This window comes from Lissotriton vulgaris, chromosome 3_1 (assembly GCF_964263255.1).
Source record: "Lissotriton vulgaris chromosome 3_1, aLisVul1.2, whole genome shotgun sequence".
NCBI lineage: Eukaryota > Metazoa > Chordata > Amphibia > Caudata > Salamandridae > Lissotriton > Lissotriton vulgaris.
This window is the reverse complement of record NC_141689.1, coordinates 36,057,871-36,072,674: the sequence shown is the minus strand read 5'-3', so window position 1 is coordinate 36,072,674 and position 14,804 is coordinate 36,057,871. Positions and strand designations below refer to the sequence as shown.

Below are 14,804 nucleotides of genomic sequence, written 5' to 3'. Positions count from 1 at the left end.
GCCCTGCGGGACTCCTTGGGTAATGGCATGAGGCTTAGATCTGAACGGTGGCACTACAACCTGAAAGGATCGTTCCGAAAGGAACGATTGGAACCAGTCCAACGCCCTGCCTGAGATACCTGCCTCACCAAGCCTTCGAATGAGAATGGTGTGGGATACAGTGTCAAAGGCGGCACTGAGGTCCAAGAGGACCAGTGCCGCCGTTTGACCTGCATCTAGTACTGAGCGGAGATGTTCAACCATATATAGGAGTGCCGTCTCAGTACTATGTCCAGGTCTAAAACCATTCTGTGTAGGATCCAGTAGGTGTGCAGACGCCAGATGTTTTGTTAAGATGTTATTCACATGGGCCTCTGTGATCTTTGCCACCCAGGGAAGGAGGGAGATAGGTCGATAACTCTCCGGCTTCAACGGATCCAATCCAGGTTTCTTTATGATGGGCATGACACAGGCAGCCTTCCAGCTAGGTGGGACTGAACCGGTGGTAAGGGATTGCTCCACCAGATGGCGGATAGGAGGAAGGCATAAGGACGCCGAGTCCAAAAACTGGGCCGGTCTCAAAGGGTCATCCGGTGAGCCAGACTTGGCCTTGGCCGCAAGGAGATTAAACTCCTGTTCCGATGGTATGGGAAGAGAGGCCAAGCACTGAGAAGTACGCAATGTTAAGGTCGTACTGTCAGGGTCAGCTTTGGGAAAAGAGCGATAGATGGCATTTACTTTTTCCACAAAGAAGCTGGCTAACGACTCACAGTGGGCAAGGGAACAAATCTCCGTAATAGGAAGTCTGTTCACTGTGAGCTCCTTCAAGACTTTAAAAACCAGTTTGGACGGGTTAGAGCTCGCCTGGAACTCCCGTGCATAGTAGTCAGCTCGGGCCCGGCAGACCGCTCTGTGGTATGTCTTTACCTTAGCCAGGTAGCATACTTTTAGGTCTTTATCGTAATTCTTCCTCCATGCTCTTTCAGCTTGTCGGCAGGAAGCTTTAATACACCTAAGTGCCTCCGAGTACCAGGGATTAGGCTGAGAAGATCGATTCCTACTCCAGCTGGCCGGGATTAATACGTCAAGCGCTTGAACAATCCAAGCGCAAAAGATGTTATACCCAGTTGCGACGTCATCCGTGTGAGCCAGAGGTGTAGTGATCGGAAGACGGTGTAAATCCTCCAATTTGAGCTTTTTCCAGGGTCGCCTGAAAGATGTTTTATCGGGCTTCCCAGTAGAATGTGTCACCATTGTGATAAAGAGCTCAATGAAGTAGTGATCACTCCATCCCATGGGTCTAGGGGGTGAGACCTCGGTCAGTTGAAGGTTTGTAAAGACCGGATCAAGAATATGACCACCCTCATGGGTCGGATGACGGACCAGTTGGGGTAGCTGTACTGCTTCAAGATCGTCCAGCAGACCTCTAACCACTGGTATCTCCATGGCATCAAAGTGTATATTGAGGTCGCCGATGATGGTGATGTTGGAGGAGAACAGAGAGAGAGAGCTTACCAGCTCAGGAAGAGCTTTCCTGAAAGCGCTGTCACTCCCTGGAGGGCGGTATATCAGAAGACCTGACAGTGTTTGATGCTGACTAATGCTGATGGAAAAATGGGCGCATTCTGCGCCAGCCAAGTCCATAGGCTTCCAGGTACAGGTGAAGCAAGTTTTAAAAGCCACAGCTATGCCTCCACCTCTCCCCTTGCGATTTAATGTATGGATTGCGTAGCCCGGGGGGAGGGCCAGATTAATAATGGCCGTATCCTCATCGCCTAGCAAGGTCTCCGTCATAAAGAAGACATCAGGGCCTTCTAAAGAGATAAGTTCATAAATATCTCGATGATGTTTCGACAGGGATCTGACATTATGGTGCCAGAGTTTAATGGCACTAGGAGGAGGAGGTTCCTTCTTACGATGTAACAGTGCCTGGCTAGGGGCCAACATCGGTGCCGATAGTTCCCACCAACCACATGGGCAGGTATGGGGACCGCACAGGGGATGCTGAGCCGAGTGCGAACAAGAGGGCAGACTTCGTCTGATCAAGCGAAGAGCCTGACTAGAATACTGATGGATCATGCTAGCGACACGATAGTGTCCTGCCGCGGCCCGCGCGTCCTTAGCGTGGACGGGTGCAGACGGGCAGACTCTGGCTTGACTCAGGCGCGAGTCAGGCGCTACCGCTGCGCGTCACCACTGCGCGAGTCGTGTGATCTTTAAATAGAAGCTCACCTGGACTCCTGAGAAGCGCTAGAGCGCTCAGGCAAGTGGCGTGTTAAGCAGTAACCACCCCCAAGATGGCGACCGGGCGCCACGAGCAGGCAGCAAAGAAGGCAACAAACTCCGCTCAAAACGCGGTGAGGGCACAATTATGGTGCAAGTGTGGGGGCACAGCGGAAATATAATTAAAAACAGGGGAATACAAAATTTAAAGAACCAAGATAGAAAAACGGTAATTTAAAAATAGAAATAAGCGCAGCACGCTTGAATTCACAGCAGCAGAGTGCGCGTAATGGCACCTTTCCCAAGGCCGAGCAACTAAAGTGCTCGCCTTAAATAGAAGCTCACCTGGACTCCTGAGAAGCACTAGAGCGCTCAGGCAAGTGGCGCGTTAAGCAGTAACCACCCCCAAGATGGCGACCGGGCGCCACGAGCAGGCAGCAAAGAAGGCAACAAACTCCGCTCAAAACGCGGTGAGGGCACAATTATGGTGCAAGTGTGGGGGCACAGTGGAAATATAATTAAAAACAAGGGAATACAAAATTAAAAGAACCAAGATAGAAAAACGGTAATTTTAAAATAGAAATAAGCGCAGCGCGCTTGAATTCACAGCAGCAGAGTGCGCGTAATGGCACCTTTCCCAAGGCCGAGCAACTAAAGGGCTCGCCTTAAATAGAAGCTCACCTGGACTCCTGAGAAGCGCTAGAGCGCTCAGGCAAGTGGCGCGTTAAGCAGTAACCACCCCCGAGATGGCGACCGGGCGCCACGAGCAGGCAGCAAAGAAGGCAACAAACTCCGCTCAAAACGCGGTGAGGGCACAATTATGGTGCAAGTGTGGGGGCACAGCGGAAATATAATTAAAAACAAGGGAATACAAAATTAAAAGAACCAAGATAGAAAAACGGTAATTTTAAAATAGAAATAAGCGCAGCGCGCTTGAATTCACAGCAGCAGAGTGCGCGTAATGGCACCTTTCCCAAGGCCGAGCAACTAAAGTGCTCGCCTTAAATAGAAGCTCACCTGGACTCCTGAGAAGCACTAGAGCGCTCAGGCAAGTGGCGCGTTAAGCAGTAACCACCCCCAAGATGGCGACCGGGCGCCACGAGCAGGCAGCAAAGAAGGCAACAAACTCCGCTCAAAACGCGGTGAGGGCACAATTATGGTGCAAGTGTGGGGGCACAGTGGAAATATAATTAAAAACAAGGGAATACAAAATTAAAAGAACCAAGATAGAAAAACGGTAATTTTAAAATAGAAATAAGCGCAGCGCGCTTGAATTCACAGCAGCAGAGTGCGCGTAATGGCACCTTTCCCAAGGCCGAGCAACTAAAGTGCTCGCCTTAAATAGAAGCTCACCTGGACTCCTGAGAAGCGCTAGAGCGCTCAGGCAAGTGGCGCGTTAAGCAGTAACCACCCCCAAGATGGCGACCGGGCGCCACGAGCAGGCAGCAAAGAAGGCAACAAACTCCGCTCAAAACGCGGTGAGGGCACAATTATGGTGCAAGTGTGGGGGCACAGCGGAAATATAATTAAAAACAAGGGAATACAAAATTAAAAGAACCAAGATAGAAAAACGGTAATTTTAAAATAGAAATAAGCGCAGCGCGCTTGAATTCACAGCAGCAGAGTGCGCGTAATGGCACCTTTCCCAAGGCCGAGCAACTAAAGTGCTCGCCTTAAATAGAAGCTCACCTGGACTCCTGAGAAGCACCAGAGCGCTCAGGCAAGTGGCGCGTTAAGCAGTAACCACCCCCAAGATGGCGACCGGGCGCCACGAGCAGGCAGCAAAGAAGGCAACAAACTCCGCTCAAAACGCGGTGAGGGCACAATTATGGTGCAAGTGTGGGGGCACAGCGGAAATATAATTAAAAACAGGGGAATACAAAATTAAAAGAACCAAGATAGAAAAACGGTAATTTAAAAATAGAAATAAGCGCAGCACGCTTGAATTCACAGCAGCAGAGTGCGCGTAACGGCACCTTTCCCAAGGCCGAGCAACTAAAGTGCTCGCCTTAAATAGAAGCTCACCTGGACTCCTGAGAAGCACTAGAGCGCTCAGGAAAGTGGCGCGTTAAGCAGTAACCACCCCCAAGATGGCGACCGGGCGCCACGAGCAGGCAGCAAAGAAGGCAACAAACTCCGCTCAAAACGCAGTGAGGGCACAATTATGGTGCAAGTGTGGGGGCACAGTGGAAATATAATTAAAAACAAGGGAATACAAAATTAAAAGAACCAAGATAGAAAAACGGTAATTTTAAAATAGAAATAAGCGCAGCGCGCTTGAATTCACAGCAGCAGAGTGCGCGTAATGGCACCTTTCCCAAGGCCGAGCAACTAAAGGGCTCGCCTTAAATAGAAGCTCACCTGGACTCCTGAGAAGCGCTAGAGCGCTCAGGCAAGTGGCGCGTTAAGCAGTAACCACCCCCGAGATGGCGACCGGGCGCCACGAGCAGGCAGCAAAGAAGGCAACAAACTCCGCTCAAAACGCGGTGAGGGCACAATTATGGTGCAAGTGTGGGGGCACAGCGGAAATATAATTAAAAACAAGGGTATACAAAATTAAAAGAACCAAGATAGAAAAACGGTAATTTTAAAATAGAAATAAGCGCAGCGCGCTTGAATTCACAGCAGCAGAGTGCGCGTAATGGCACCTTTCCCAAGGCCGAGCAACTAAAGTGCTCGCCTTAAATAGAAGCTCACCTGGACTCCTGAGAAGCACTAGAGCGCTCAGGCAAGTGGCGCGTTAAGCAGTAACCACCCCCGAGATGGCGACCGGGCGCCACGAGCAGGCAGCAAAGAAGGCAACAAACTCCGCTCAAAACGCGGTGAGGGTACAATTATGGTGCAAGTGTGGGGGCACAGCGGAAATATAATTAAAAACAAGGGAATACAAAATTAAAAGAACCAAGATAGAAAAACGGTAATTTTAAAATAGAAATACGCGCAGCGCGCTTGAATTCACAGCAGCAGAGTGCGCGTAATGGCACCTTTCCCAAGGCCGAGCAACTAAAGTGCTCGCATTAAATAGAAGCTCACCTGGACTCCTGAGAAGCGCTAGAGCGCTCAGGCAAGTGGCGCGTTAAGCAGTAACCACCCCCAAGATGGCGACCGGGCGCCACGAGCAGGCAGCAAAGAAGGCAACAAACTCCGCTCAAAACGCGGTGAGGGCACAATTATGGTGCAAGTGTGGGGGCAGAGCGGAAATATAATTAAAACCAAGGGAATACAAAATTAAAAGAACCAAGATAGAAAAACAGTAATTTTAAAATAGAAATAAGCGCAGCGCGCTTGAATTCACAGCAGCAGAGTGCGCGTAATGACACCTTTCCCAAGGCCGAGCAATTAAAGTGCTCGCCTTAAAAAGAAGCTCACCTGGACTCCTGAGAAGCGCTAGAGCGCTCAGGCAAGTGGCACGTTAAGCAGTAACCACCCCCAAGATGGCGACCGGGCGCCACGAGCAGGCAGCAAAGAAGGCAACAAACTCCGCTCAAAACGAGGTGAGGGCACAATTATGGTGCAAGTGTGGGGGCACAGCGGAAATATAATTAAAAACAAGGGAATACAAAATTAAAAGAACCAAGATAGAAAAACGGTAATTTTAAAATAGAAATAAGCGCAGCGCGCTTGAATTCACAGCAGCAGAGTGCGCGTAATGGCGTAATGGCACCTTTCCCATTTTCCCTTTTCATTTACCAGGATATAATCTATAGTCGTGCTTTTCCCTGGTCTATTGAAAGTGCTAGAATCTGGGACATCTGGAGGAAGTCTGCCATTACAGGCCCTGAGAGAGTGTGAAACAACCAACTTGTTGATCACAAGGGCCAGGGGCAGTAGGTGCTTTTCTGGGTACATAGAACAGTCCGGGATCAGCCAAGTTTCGCCCTCATCTGATGTTACCAAGGGAATCTCCAAGAGTGGTTCAAAATGACAATTAGAATCGGTGCCAATGATGGGAAAGAGTGCAGGAGGACCTCTAGGGCATCCAGAGTTGATAAACCCAACTGGTGCGGTTGGGGGCGAAGATAGATATTAATCACTGCCAGCGACAAACCATCAAGGAAGCTAAGTACAACACATAGGATGTCCGGGTAGTGAGAATCTATTATCTTAGCTGAGCAACCTAGGTGCGAAGCAACCCAAATACATAACCCCCCGAGGGTCTTCCCCTAGGTCCCTGCACAGTCGATGAATGAAAGGACGCGTATCCCACCCTAACTGGAGGAGACAGCAACCAAGTCTCTTGAAACAGACATATACCGTAGCTGTCCATCAACTCTCCCCACTCCGGGTTGTGCAGCTTGGACCCCATCCCTGCTATGTTCCAGGACCCAATTAGTGGTTTGCGTGGCGCCGCTTGGGCTGGGAGGTCCATGGTGGTTTGGAACACAATAGAAGGTGGAGATACTATATGTGTGTGGATGTCCAGCTCCTTTGCATGATGAAACAAAATTTTGGAAAGATGGGGATGTGTTTGTAGTGCCCACCATGGATCTAGAAACCTTCCCGAGCGACCCCATCTCTATGCTGAAACTCTCCACAACATGGCTCCCCAACCGATTCGGAACCATTCCTTCTGCACGCGGTGATGGTAGTGGTCAATCTATGTTACTCAATGCACTATATCTATTACCCACTGGGATATTGTATTTGAGTTCATGGCCATTGTGATGGAAATAAAATAGATCTGGCCTACCCGATACAAATGTACATGAATAAAAATACCCCAGGTGGCAAGTATTAATAGTGCCCGCATTAAACGGCCCTCCATTAGCCAATATGTGTCCAGCTACTCGAGGATCCCTAAAGTTGATAATTACACAATCAACACTGATGTCTTTGAGTCTCAACCCCAGCCAACTGACTCTTCGTGCGAACAAAATCTCCTCCCGACCAGCTCTCAAGCTGTCTGCTTAACCAGAAGATAACTTTATTCTTTAACTCAGGGAAAGATTCCCCTTGTTTGCTGGCCAGTGGGGGGACTCCCGTGAGCACCACCACATACGGCGAGGCTTCTGGGGGTAACTGGGGGCGAGGAGGAAATTTTAAGGATCCATTGTTGCCAGAATTCAGGGGCGGGTTAGGTTGGGGCCTACCTGACTCTGAGCTCCGTGTTCCAGACGTTTCTGGGATGGAGAGTTGGCCCCGGGATTTAGATCCAGGAGCGGCTGGGAGTAATTGGAACAAATGGTAGGACCTGGACCATTTGATCTAAAATAAACTTTTTATATGGAAGTGGCATGACGCATAAACAAATTTTGTCTGTAAAATGTATGTAATAGACTTTTACACATTAAAAATGAATGGTTGAAAAACGATATTTACAGCATTGTGTTTTAAAATGATTCAAGGTCATGAGGCAAGACTGTAGAATAGAGCTTGCACTTTCAGTCCCCCCCACCCAACCCCTTTATTTATTTATGCGTTTTTATATAGCGCAGACTTTGCCCGAAGGGGTCAGAGCGCTTCACAATAGGAACAGACTGATACATGAGAGAACATTACAAGTGAACAAATTACAAAAGCAAACGCTAAATTACATGAGGCAAAAGTGACAATCATGAGCAAACAAATACAAGAGAAAGTAAACAGAGCATTATGTCCCTGGAAACTTTGTCTCCGTTCTGGGAAGAGCTAACTCTCCCAGGAAGGGGTTAATTCACAGAGCTAACATGCTTCAGGTGCAGTGGGAGGCGAGGGGTCTCCTCTGCTAAAAACCAAAAGCGTGTCCCACTGCAGCTGAAGCTGTCAGCTCTGTGATTAACCCCCTCCTGGGAGAGTTAACATAACAAAAGAACGGGCACCTCCTGCGCTATCGATCTCCCCTCCCTCCCCCTTCCACATACAGGAGTCGGAGTGCTTCAAGAAGACTTACACGGACAGACAGACGACTGCAGGGCACGAAGGTCAAATTGAAGTGGAGTGCGCGCCCCCCCTGGGAAGGTGTCGCGCCCCCCCAGTGGGGCGCGCCCCACAGATTGAAGAACACTGCCCTAGACCTTTGTTGTTTATCAGTGAAACTAGTCTATCAATCCTAGTAGACAATGATTTAAAGTGGGTATTGATAAGCTGTTCCATATGGGTCTAGAGATCAAGTAATAGATGGGTAGCCCAGACGGGAGATCCTGTAGTAGAAGATCGAGGGCCAGGGTCAGACTGTACGGGATCAGGTGTAGATACTAATCTCTTGGTCGAATTTTTTACTGATTTGGGCTTTTTAGTTCTAGCTCGAGGTTTATGACCCTTAGGGCATGCCAGGGGTGGTGGGGACGGAACAACCTCTGTTGAAACATTCACATCAGACTCAATCTGAGCACAAGGTAGGTCTGAAAAAGAGGGCATAAGGGATGACGTGAACTCAACGGGATAGGCTGTAACTACAGAAAATCTCTCAGAGGCATGGGGGGGGGGCATAAGAGGGGTAATTGAAAGTCGGCTTTCAGTGTTTTCTATGGCTGTTGCGACTACCCCTATTGTTTTTTGAAGCATTTTATCAATTGCTGTAAGATTCTGGAGTGGTTGAGTTGTTGCCTCTAATTGCCTAGTCATTGGGCGTGCAGCAGTCAACTTGCTATTTTTACCCATACTACTTATCAAGTCAACTAGGGCAAGAATATTTACCAATAATCACAAGTTATAGACCAAAGATTAAAATACACAATTTAAGAAAGGAGCAATAAAAGATAATGAAAAGAGTGACCCCAAAAGGAGGTTTCTAGTGAAGCAAACGAATATCGGGGCAAGCTTTGACTGGTTAGGAAAATATAACGAAAATACCACATAAGTAAAAGTTCCACGCCTCGGGTAGTCTCTTCCAAAGTGGCTTAGAGAGGTGGCCTAGCCCAGCCTCCTTCAGCCTCTGACAGCCACAGACGGTCCCGCCCCTGTCCCGGGCTTTTCCCGGCACCCTCCCACGCAACGGGTAGCGTAGTTTGTAAAATAACGTAGATGAGCGGTGGGCGGAGTTCAGTCACAGGTGCAGGTGTGGGCAAGCAGGGACTCCTGGGACTTCGAGTCCGTGGTGGTATCCTGCGCGTTTCAGCTACAGCCCCCAGAGTCCAGTGCAAACAAAACAGCACCTCTCAGCAATGATAGCCTCACAGGATGAAGCGGCACTCGCGAAGCGGGTGCGGCAAGTTGTTTTAAAGCGTCCGTGAGCGGTGGGTGGAGCTCAGTCACAGGTGCAGGTGTGGGCAAGCAGGGACTCCTGGCGGTGTCATCCAACAGTAGGGCCATCTGAGGAAGCTCTCCATTGATGGAGCCCACGGGGGCTCTGTTGACGGAGACCTTATGGCCCTCCCATCTCTAAATGAGGTGGGCAGCGGAGAAATTGCCAAAGTACTCCATTGAGTTTGCGATCGAGTGCTGTGTTCACCAAACTTTAAATCAGGCCTCAAGGGTACTTTTTTTTTAAAACATCTTTTTATTCTTTTTCAAGTGAACATTTCCATCTCAGCATCTTCCAACCATTAATGATACATATCAGGTACTTTACAGCAGTGCAAATATGTCTCAAGTAGGCAGTCAGATTACATCAGTGGTACAGCTTTATAGGGATAATTATATGCGTCGTGAGATAGCTAGGCATCCTATTTTTACAAAAGTACAGTGATGTTCCCAGGCATACACATACAGCTACACATGTTAATAAATATAACTTGTATCTATGCACTTTAATGCGTCCTCGACAACCAGCTCCCACCGACTTCAGTTTGTCTCCTAATTAGCACAGTCATATTTTCTTGGCACATTTCATGTCTAAAAAAAAACCCTCCTATTACATTTCTCCCCACAGTGCACTTTGTGCTATCACTCCGCTTCTCTCGGATGGGCCAGTAAATAACATTGCAATGGGGCCCAAGCATCTCTGGGCCTGGAGGCCATTGGCAGCAGGTCCGCATATGTCGAGAGTCTTTCCTGGCACATTATCAAATCTGAGATCCATTCTTTAAACTTAGGCGCCCTACCTCTCCCCCATCGGCACGCCGCCCTTCTCTTAGCCATGAGGGCCTCTGGGCATGTGTGACAGGTTTAGGGACACTGTACTGGTGCTGGGAGCAGAGATGTTGAAAACTGACCCCGCTTCTGCTGCTGGCACGAGTAGTACATCATGCAGCAAGGCATTAGCCCTCCAGGTGTTACTAGCACACACGGCATGGCACTATTGCTGCTCGTTGAGCGCCACGCATTGGCACCGATCGCTTTGGGTGGTCCTCTGAGGGAGCAAGAGCGGATTATTCTTGTGCAGGAGCACAGGAAGTCTATATGAGGACAGCAATGTGTGTCCCTGCACAGCCCCAGAAGCACTGCACTACCAGACCTGCACAGCTGATGACCAAGCAAATGCTGAGTTACCTAAAGATGGTCAACAACAAAGAGGCTGACACCAAGGCCTTCTCCGTATACAGTTTCTAAATTGTTTTTTGATTATGATGTCAGCTTTGCTAAAGTTGCCGCTTGCCAGACCTAAAAAAGAAATAAGATTTGACCCTCAGGTATGGAGGACTTCAGGGGCTTTCGGTTGTGACATCTCAATAGGGCTCAATTTCCCTCAAAGCACTAAGGACCAGTCCATTGGGTCACTGGTTCCAAGGAGAAGAGGCACTGTTCAGCACTGTGAGCTGCTGGAGGCCAGAGACAAGCATCAGCTATCCTACTATGTCAATTGGGGTCTCTGATCAGGAAGGTGCAGGGGAGGAGGCGGCTGAAGAGGGGGTTCCATGGACGTCTCTGAGGGTGAGGAACATGTTCTGCACAAACTGCACAGTGTCAGAGCCCTATGTAAGGACCCTTGTTCTGTCTGCCACTCTTTTTAATATTTGTGTTGCTCCCTTGGCATCGATCATCAGGCAGTGTGGGTTTTTGCCGGTTTCCTATGCCGACGACACCCAAATAGTGGTGTCGGTTTCTAGCGAGGTAGATGAAACAGCCGGCCGCTTTAATGACTGCAAGATGCAGGTTAATCAATGGATGCAGCTTAACTGCTTGAAACGGAACGGTGATAAAACCGAAGTTATGCTACTAGGATCAAATGCAGATTTCTGGTCTCCAAAATGGTGGCCTCCAGTCTGGGTGATTGCCCAATCCCAGTGGGCAAAGTTAATAACCTGGGAGTTATATTTGATGATAAACTGACTTTTAACGCCCAGATAAATAACAAGTCTTCAACTATCCGGTACATTTAAAAAATGATCGCAAGAATACACCCTTTTGTTCCCCTTTAATTCCAGATTGGATTATGGCAATGCTCTGTATGCAGGGATTCAAGCCCAACAGCTAACAAAGCTCTAGCGTTGCAGAATGCAGCAGCTAGGTTACTGCTGGATATTCCCAGAATTGAGCCAGTCTCTCACAGACAAAGGGCCCTCCACTGGTTACCGGTGGAAAAAAGCATCATGTTTAAAACTTTATGTCTGGCCTATAAGGCCCTTCATGGCTCAGGACTACAGTTCTTGAGAACACACCTGAAATGGTATGGACCAGCAAGAAGCCTGATATCTGCTCACGCAAAACTTTTACAAGTACCTACGTTCAAGCAGGCTAGGTGGGGAGGGAGAAGCTTTCTGTTGCGGACAGCCAAAACTTGGAACCTTCTCTCTCTTACAATAAAAAACAGCCCCTCGCTTTTGTCTTTTATAAAAGCAGTAAAAACGTGGCTCTTCCTCTGGTAAGTCAGCATTTCACCTCATCAGTAATCCGATGCGCATCGAACTTTAGTGCCAAGACGCCTCCGGCAATCGCGCGCTTTATAAATATATAAATGAAATCAAATCAAATCAAATCTTCACCAACTAGGACATTTAAACGGGGGGAGAGCTTATTGACTACCAGCCAACACCAGACCTCCCAGTGCACTCTGGTGGATGCAGCCCTCATTAATGCTCATATTCACAGTCAGTCAAGTGTTTGCCACCCAGAGTTGGCAAGTGCTGCATATCCTTAAACAAAGGGTTTGTGCTGATTGTCACTCATCAGCAAGGAGCAATACATTGGGTTGTGGGAGCTTGCAAGAGGCTTTCAATGCCAGGCTCCGTACGACTCTAAGCACACAGGTGCCTACCAAAGTGAGCCAATGAATATATGACGTTTCAACGTATGCATTTACAACCCATGCCTTTACAATGCGGTCAGTACAACGACCGCGTTGTTACCACGCATACCATTACAACGCAAGCACTACAACAGCTTGCTGTAGGGGGCGCTGGAGTTTGGAATAGTATAATTTACTATTCCAACTCCAGTCTGTACACCAGTAGGGAAGGTGTTGGATTGCAAATCCAACACCTAGAGCCCCCTACAGCAAGTTGGTGCAATGGCTTGCATTGTAATGGTGTGCATGGTAACAACGCGGTCGTTGTACTGACCGCGTGGTAATGGTACCACATTGTACCAAAGGCATTGTTTCTCGAGCCAACCCAGTGTGTCCGTTCTAGAATGCTGAGTGAGCGGACAGGGTGTCTAACAGCACTTGATGAGCAGCCCCCCTTCGGTAATTGCACCTGTTGGTTTACTAGAACCCTTCAGAGACCCCCTTCACACTCCCCAAGGCTTCACTCCGCACCCAAAGGTGCCACTTCTGATATTACCTGCCCTTCAGAGAGACCGTCCCAGTCCTGGGTATCCTTCGGCAGCAGCGAGTGGATCAGCTCTATCCGCTCCATGAGCGAAGGCAGAAGTAAGGAAGCACCGATGGACAGGGTCTCCTTCACAGCCTGAAAAGGAAGCAGGGAGAGAGATCAGACCAGACAGATGTGTACAGAGGTACCAGTAAATAGGCAGGGGTCGAGGAGCTAAGGTACGGGAAGGGTACAACGGTATAGGTGAATTGAGGAACTAGCGCATAAGGCAGGGGTGAAGGCACTTTGATATAGCAGGGATTGTGAATGGGGTAAACACAAATATATATATAGTTAGGAAAAGCAATGAAGAAAGGAAGATGGAAAGGATGGCAATGGTTTGGGAGAGACCCTTAATAATACAAATGGACTGTAGACACAGGGCTGGGGAAAGTGTACCATGGCTACCACCTATGAAAATTAAACAAGGCATCTCCATGATCCTGGAACAAGATATTGAAAGGACTTTTGTGGACATGAAATGCCTTCACCAGGGGGAATGAGACATCCTGAGAATGCCATTGAATTTGGAAAAAATCAAGAAAATGGTTAGTGGAAAAGCTTCCTCAATAAGTTTTTCTCAAGAATCACATAGAACCCCTAGGACAGGAGCATGGGGAGGCATCAAGCTCACCTGTGGAGGCGTCGAGCTCACCTGGTGGAGGCATCGAGCTCAACTGGTGGAGGCATCAAGCTCACCTGGTGGAGGCGTCAAGCTCACCTGGTGGAGGCATCGAGCTCACCTGGTGGAGGCATCGAGCTCACCTGATGGAGGCGTCGAGCTCACCTGGTGGAGGCATCGAGCTCACCTGGTGGAGGCATCGATCTCACCTGGTGGAGGCATCAAGCTCACCTGGTGAAGGCGTCAAGCTCACAAGGTGGAGGCGTCGGGCTCACCTGGTGGAGGCATCGAGCTCACCTGGTGGAGCCATCGAGCTCACCTGATGGAGGTGTCGAGCTCACCTGGTGGAGGCATCGAGCTCTCCTGGTGGAGGCATCGAGCTCACCTGGTGGAGGCATCAAGCTCACCTAGTGAAGGCGTCAAGCTCACCTGGTGGAGGCGTCGGGCTCACCTGGTGGAGGCATCGAGCTCACCTGGTGGAGGCGTCGAGCTCACCTGGTGGAGGTGTCGAGCTCACCTGATGGAGGTGTCGAGCTCACCTGGTGGAGGCATCGAGCTCACCTGGTGGAGGCATCGAGCTCACCTGGTGGAGGCATCGGGCTCACCTGGTGGAGGCATCGAGCTCACCTGGTGGAGGCATCATGCTCACCTGGTGGAGGCGTCGAGCTCACCTGGTGGAGGTGTCGAGCTCACCTGGTGGAGGCATCGAGCTAACCTGGTGGAGGCATCAAGCTCACCTGGTAGAGGCGTCAAGCTCACCTGGTTGAAGCGTCAAGCTCACCTGATGGAGGCATCAAGCTCACCTTGTGTAGGCATCGAGCTCAGCTGGTGGAGGCGTCCAGCTCTCCAGCTCTCTAGCTCACCTGTGGAGGCGTCCAGATCACCTGTGGAGGCGTCAAGCTCACCTGGTGGAGGCGCCCAGCTCTCCAGCTCACCTGGTGGAGGCGTCCAGCTCTCCAGCTCACCTGTGGAGGAATCAAGCTCACCTGGTGGATGGCTTCGGTCACCGGAGTGTCGATCATGCTGAAGAGCAGGTTCCGCAGGGGGGCCGCCTGGGAGCCCAAGAGGGAGGCACCAGTCCCCATGAGGTGAGCCAGGGACAGGTGGGTGGACAGCAGCTTCAGGCACAGCAGGACAAACTGCTGCTGTTCTCTGAAAAATAGAGCCAGGGGTGTTAGGTTAACCTGGAGATCCTGTGGCCAAAGAGGCCCCGTATAAGATGGAGAACACGTGGACAAGGAGCAGCGTGGTGGCATGGTATAATCCATGGCACAGAGCACAGGCAGTATGGCGTTCATGGACAGCATCATGACACTGTGCATGACACGTGTCAGAGCCTTGCGGAAACATGCACGTCTACTGAAGTTGCA

At 49.6% G+C, this 14,804-nt stretch overlaps 1 protein-coding gene across 1 annotated transcript in view; it reads right to left on the bottom strand.

The window, feature by feature from the left end:
* LOC147725878 (putative E3 ubiquitin-protein ligase HERC1) overlaps nucleotides 1-14,804 on the bottom strand; it is a 1,064,842-nt gene that overhangs the window by 880,768 nt on the left and 169,270 nt on the right. The window contains exons 12-13 of the mRNA XM_086963380.1: nucleotides 14,421-14,586; nucleotides 12,783-12,908 (exon numbers count right to left, since the gene is read on the bottom strand). Coding sequence (XP_086819506.1) covers nucleotides 12,783-12,908; nucleotides 14,421-14,586 — 292 coding nt within the window. The remainder of the gene's footprint in view (nucleotides 1-12,782; nucleotides 12,909-14,420; nucleotides 14,587-14,804) is intronic.